Here is a 6,562-nt window from a genome sequence, read left to right on the forward strand (position 1 = left end):
ACCGTGAAGCGAAGAAGGTATCAAGTACATTTTGCAACTCTACTAGGGATTTGGACTGGCCTACTCTAAGGTGATTGTCCAAGGAATGGAACAGGTGATAATCGGATGGTGCAATGTGCGGAGAGTATGGCGGATGCAATAGTGTTTCCCATCCAAGGCGTAGAATGGTGTTCCAGGTCATCCTAACCACGTGGGGCTTAGCGTTATCCTGTTATAGGAGAACCCCTTTGCGATTCAGAAGTGTTCGCTCCAGTTTTGAGTTTTTCTTGAACAAGGATCAACTGCTGACAGTACACAAGCGTATTGATACTCTGACCAGCTGGTAGCAGTTCCCAATGCACGATGTCGCGAGCAGTCCACCAAACACACAGGAGGACCTTCTGCTGTAGTTCTAGTTTTGGCTGTTTTGGAACCGGTTCATGGGATGCAAAAAAATGTTTATGGGATGTTTCTTTCTCAGACGAGACAGCAAAGAAACACAAGTTTCTTCTCACTTTATCTTCTGGCACGGAGTCAAATTATGTGGTACCCATCGACCCAACTTGTAGTGCTTTCCAAGGTGATGGTGCTGCTGCGGAATGGTTTCTCCACTCACACTGAATTGTAGTCCCAGTTCTGCAGATGTCTGGCCACTGTTCGCCTCAATTGCTGTATGAAGATCTTCATTTTGTACATGTGTTGGTCTTCCAGCACGTAGCGAGTCTTCGAGTTTTTCATCATCGTCCTTAAACTTGTTTAAGCACCATCACACTGTCCGCGTATAGTCACATTGCCCTCAGCGAAGACCTGGCATATCTTCTGCAACGGCGTTATATGCTGGCTTGACCTTCGACTTATCTCCATTCACATTCAACTCACGGTGTGAGGGTCAATTGAACACAGAAGTCCACAAAAACTTTCTTGGTTACGTTTATTAATCTTGAGGACATATTGTCATTTATATATTGGATTTCAGAAGGATTTAGGATTTAGATTTCTGGGCTCTTGGCATCTAAGGCCATTTAGTCCTTCACGATTTAAGGGATGACGTCACTCGGTGAGCACACAATCCGGGGAAAGGGAAGAATGGATAGGGGAAGGAAGGAAGCGGCCTGGGACCTATAACTTAGGTACCACCCCGGCATTTGCCTGGTGTGAATGCGGAAAAACCAGGAAAACCATTCAGGGTGGCTGGCCTGAGAAATCGTGTTACACTTTTTCGACCGAGTGACCACCGGGAATATATTGGATTTCACTTTCATAGTCAGGTAATTAGAAATTTTGAAATATAATAATTTATATTATTTGGGTAGGATGGGTTAATCCATTTTATTGGAATATTACTAAAGAATTCATTATTATATTATTTATTAATGTCAGTAGTAGTAGTTCTATTTTATTTTTAAAAATAGTAGTAAATTCACAACTGTGTGCACCCAATTAGGCAAATAAGAATATAAACTTCACGATTTGTTTACTGTTCTACCCGTTTATTCTTAGTTCAAACTTTTCTTCTACCTGATAAGCACACAAAAATGCCACTCAGTAGAAGGATTATTCAAATAATTTAGTGATAAATAGAGTAAAGTAAAGTTTAAAAGAAGGTATTGATTTTAATTTAATGACGTAATGGGATTTAATATAAAAATATCTTCATTTCTTTCTGTAAAATATTATTTCCTAATTGTTTTACTATTAAAAAGTCTTCAGAAAAATGTGAATATATTGTAATGTCCCACGTGGTATTGTGTACAAACAACTCTTCACGACCATGTTTACAAACATCACCACATGGTTTTACGAGAGGATACTACATACCACGTGGATCCACTACGACCTGCAGACGACGGGCTTCTGGCTCCTCCTGCGAAGCAGACGACGACAACGGAGCAGCAGCGCCACCGCAATCTCGGGACCCTATAAATTTGATGGCCAACAGCGGATCTGTACCAGTTCTCTGATGCCCCTCCTATTGTTTGCTTCGGAACATTAGGAGTAACCTAACCCCAAGCCTCTAGTCTGCTTCAGGACTCTTGGCTTTTCCTTTCTCCTGGCCTAGCCTGATTCAGGGCTTTGTCGGGAATCCTAACGTCACTCGCTTAGCCTGCTTCTGGGCTCTGTGACCACTTAACCAACCCACTGCTTGCATCGGAGCTTTGGGCCCCTTATCGCCACCCTGCCTAGCGTGCTTCGGGGCTTTGTAGAGACCCTGTCTGCGACTTCACGGTCAAAGACTACGTATATTTAATCTTACAAACTTAGATAAATTATCTTTGTAGTATTTTTGTAAAATACAGTTTTTAGGGCAATTTTATAAAACCCGGTAGTGGGAGTCGATTCCCGACGCTCTTTTTATTAACGCTCTACCTACAACCTATATGGGACAGAGTTTTACAATATAGAATGAAAGTAAAACATTTATTTCAGAAACAAAGTACGAGATTACTTTTCATTTGAAGTTAAAATAATAAAGATTAGAATAAAACTTCAAGACCATCCTCAGTTTTTGTTCACAGTACGTTGGCGTATCTGTTCTGAGTTGTTCACATTACGTGACTAAATTGTACAATTCAAGTAAGAGTGTTTTATGGTTCCTGCAATATCTGCAGCATCTTTCCTTCTTAGTCCATTGATTGATGGTAATAATAATAATAATAATAATAATAATAATAATAATAATAATAATAATAATAATAATAATAATAATAATAATAATAATTATTATTATTATTATTATTATTATTATTATTATTATTATATGTATGCTTTGAAATGAATTGTGACTGTAGTGTTTTGATTGTACTGATTATCCCCCCCTGAAATCTATTTAAATATTTATTTCTTGATCATTCAAATTTTGGTATCTATATTTTAAATATATTATAATCAAATTTACTGCATTTCTGCAAACTTTACAGATAGCATAGAATCAATTTGAAAAAATGCAAGGGGTATTTACGTAACAAGTAGAAATCAGAAATAATATATATAATAAAAATTCTAGTTCATTCAAATGAAAAATAAAAATTCACACATACATGTAAAGGATAAAAAGTAAAGTTAGTGTAGATACCCAATGTCGATAGTGCAATAATAAAATTAGAACTCAAATATTAAAACCACAATTTGAAAATTATTTTCACGCTAACAATGGCCGAATATATTTTCAGTTTAAATGTATTTCTCTTCTTTCCTTTCATTTCTTTGAAGGAAGAGGAAACAAGTTCAGAGGAGGAAGAATCAGAGGATTCAATGACTATGGATGAATTATTACAAATACTATGGAAGGAACTAGAATGTCCAGTATGTCTTGATACACCATCGCCTCCCATAATACAATGTGTGAATGGCCACCATATATGCAGCAAGTGTAAACCTAGGATAGCTACTTGTCCAGTGTGCCGAGGGCAACTCTCAAAAATAAGAACACACATTAGTGAATCTCTTGTAAACAAAATACCATTCCCATGTCAGTATAAGGATAAAGGATGTCGAGCTGCAATGATCAGTACGAAGAAAGCGAAACATGAGAAGAACTGTAATTTCAGACCATACGCATGTCCTGTAACAAATTGTAATTCTCTATTATTTTCTGACGAAATAGTAGAACATATCAGGGCACGTCACAAAGACGTTGAGATTAGATCATTTACTAATAAAGTTGAATTTGGTTATAATTTATTAAGACCTATAAGACCAAATCTATATATATTTGAACTACATTCTGTAGATGGTCCGTTTGTGTTAAGTTCTCAACGACGTACCGATGGAAATATGTGTTTTATAGTTCAAACAGCGAAACCACAAGCAGAGGCGAAGAAATTTTCCTTTACAGCTAGGCTTTGCATTGGTCACAGTAAGGAAATCTCTTATAAAGGGCCAGTTTTATCTCTTCACGTTGATACCAATACAATAATTGCAAAATCAGAATGTCTAGTGTTAGAAAAATCTTTGGAACGAAACAAGACTTATAGTTTCCATTTAGGTATTACAAGTACACAAACATCACAAGACAGTTATGACTCTGAAAACTCTGGTTTTTAGTAAATGTTTTTCTTTCTTTCCTCTTTTCCCAAAATTCTCCCCAATAATATCATATGCAAATCGTGCTCTAAACCTAGTTGTGTGCGCCCCGACTCGAGAACATTCTTGGAGAACCACCCGAGCTTACCAATCATCACATATTCCACTCAAAACTGTTAGAAGGATTGCCAGGTACTTGGATTGGCCCAAGATAAGAATAGAACTAAGAAATATATAAACAGTGATGTGTTTGCTGTGAATTATAATACAACAAAGCATATTATGAAGTACATTCACATGAAATATATAACGTTTTGAAAAGTTACATGAAATCGTATGACGTGATACCTAGAACTTATGATAACGTACAATGTATGATATAATATCTGACTGCGTTTATCAATAAATCACAAGGACATTTAAAACATTTTGTAAGGTCATTGTAAAATTTGTTTAGGCTATTGTAGCACTTATTATGCAATGCATGTTGGAGGTAATTATTATTTCTGACGTAGAAATAAGTGACACATTATATCAGATGTTACAAAAAGTATCCGATAATTTCAGTACTCTGAGCAAACAAGCAAACTCCCTCCGTTGCTTGTGTCTTGATATGTATTTCAACTGGCAGTCTGTTAAGTAGCATTGTTATGAGGGAACGCGTTTGTTAGTCACTGTTTCCTTACAACGTGTTCCGTTGTATCTACGATTTTGCGAGCATGAATTTATCATTAACCACAACAAAAGCATATAATCTATGATGTTTATAAGAGAATTGAACTATGTACTGAACATAAGAAGAATTGCAAGGATGTTTATTCGTCTTCTTTTGAACGACATCGACGAAACTATCGTGTCCAGGTCAAAATGCAGTGGTGGAATGGAGGGTATAGGGGGTATACAATGTACACCACCTAATGATTTTATAGTTCAGCGTATATCCACTTTAAACCATAAACATAATTGAGAATACACAAGTTTGGGAATACGCTGTATTTTTGAAACAGGTTGAACATATATCTACTTATCAAATATTCTGACGATATGTCACCGTCAAAAGTAAACTAATCATTGTTTCTCACCCACCCTACCCGTCCGACCTACCCCATTGTGGTTTCTAGCTCTTCTCTAAAACAGAAGTTGCAATGGTTGCGTTTTAACTTCATCGAAGAGATCCAAGTGGAATAGTAACAGTTCTTCAACACGTTACAGGCAGTGAACTTCAAGCAATACTTCCAACAAAATGGTTAGAATCGTTATATGAAATCTCGAGATAACCTCTTTGCATGCGACCCTGGAAGTTTAGGATTCAAGATAAGCATTCTGATTTCTAAGAAGAAATCAGAAATTTTGGGTAGCATCTCATACATAACATTAATATTTGATTTGTAATAAAATTTATAATCTGGATCCACAGACTTAAGCAGCACTGAACAAGTGAGGAGTATGCTCAAAACGACCGCTTAAATCACACGTAATTACATAGTATTAATTTTTTACAAGCGTCATTCCAATGTTTATATGAAGTTGGTATTAAAGCTTACGTATTCTCTTGGTACAAAAATATATGCGACACCTTTCAGTCACTACAATTGAACTCATATTTATTGAGTTTAGTTTATGATTATTTTTTAGTACAACAATCTTATTTTTTTCAATATTGTACATTTCCAGATGTATGTTGCAATGTATAACTTCTGTTATCTAGTATGTTATCAGATTCACTTGTGTTTTTTAATAAATTTATATGTTCAATTTATTTTAAATATTTCATTTCAGATATGCGAGGAACTGATGAAAAGTTCGTAGCTAACCCAAAGGAAATGCACATGGAACGATGAAAATTAACAGTTGTTCTACATACTACCTCCGAAGTTTAATATCTTTCTCACACAGTTCTCCAATTTTTGCAGATCAGCTAAAAGAAATTCTGAAAATTGTTCTTTATACCACTGTTCAGTAGCACTAATTTCCTCCTTGTCAGATTCAAAATGTCGTAATTCAAGTGTTGTTGGGGAATAAGTAATAGTCTGAGATAGCTAGATCTGGGAAATAAGGAGGAGGATATAGACCCTGAAATCCTAAATCGTGAAATATCAGTTGTGCTTTCAGTGTCCAATGAACAGGACCATTGTCCTGAACGAAAGTATTTTTCGTTTTTGAATTTTCCGATACGTTGAACTTCCAATGTGAGTACTGCAGAGTTATATTCTGCATTCAATGTCTGATCCTTGAGCAGATTGTCTATAAGTATCATTCCATCTTTATCGCACAAGAATGTTGCACACACCTTTCCACTCGACTTCTGTTCTTTGAATTCCTGAGTATCCACTCCACTGACTCTTGTTTTGTTTCAGAATAATAGTGGTACAGTCCGCAGCAAAAAACCTGCAACATGCGCATGTAAGTTTATTGTGAAACTACGCCTAACAACCCAGGAAATCAACATAACGTCTAAGTGGCACGAATCACGCCAGAGAAACTTCTTCGTCCTCCCCTGCATACTTATTTTGGAACAAAAGACTTCGTCGTTTCATAATAAACTTACCTGCTCATGTTG

General features: G+C 36.3%; 1 protein-coding gene across 1 annotated transcript in view; it reads left to right on the forward strand.

The window, feature by feature from the left end:
* The window catches only part of LOC145681187 (E3 ubiquitin-protein ligase SIAH1B-like), a 51,344-nt gene extending 45,583 nt beyond the window's left edge, over positions 1-5,761 (forward strand). Inside the window, exon 3 of the mRNA XM_081752670.1 lies at positions 3,190-5,761. Within this exon, the coding sequence (XP_081608796.1) occupies positions 3,190-4,023 (834 nt within the window). The 3' untranslated portion in view covers positions 4,024-5,761. The remainder of the gene's footprint in view (positions 1-3,189) is intronic.
* Positions 5,762-6,562: the final 801 nt, after the last annotated feature.

This window comes from Thermobia domestica, chromosome 3, assembly GCF_964235325.1.
Source record: "Thermobia domestica chromosome 3, izTheDome1.hap1.1, whole genome shotgun sequence".
Taxonomy (NCBI): Eukaryota; Metazoa; Arthropoda; class Insecta; order Zygentoma; family Lepismatidae; genus Thermobia; species Thermobia domestica.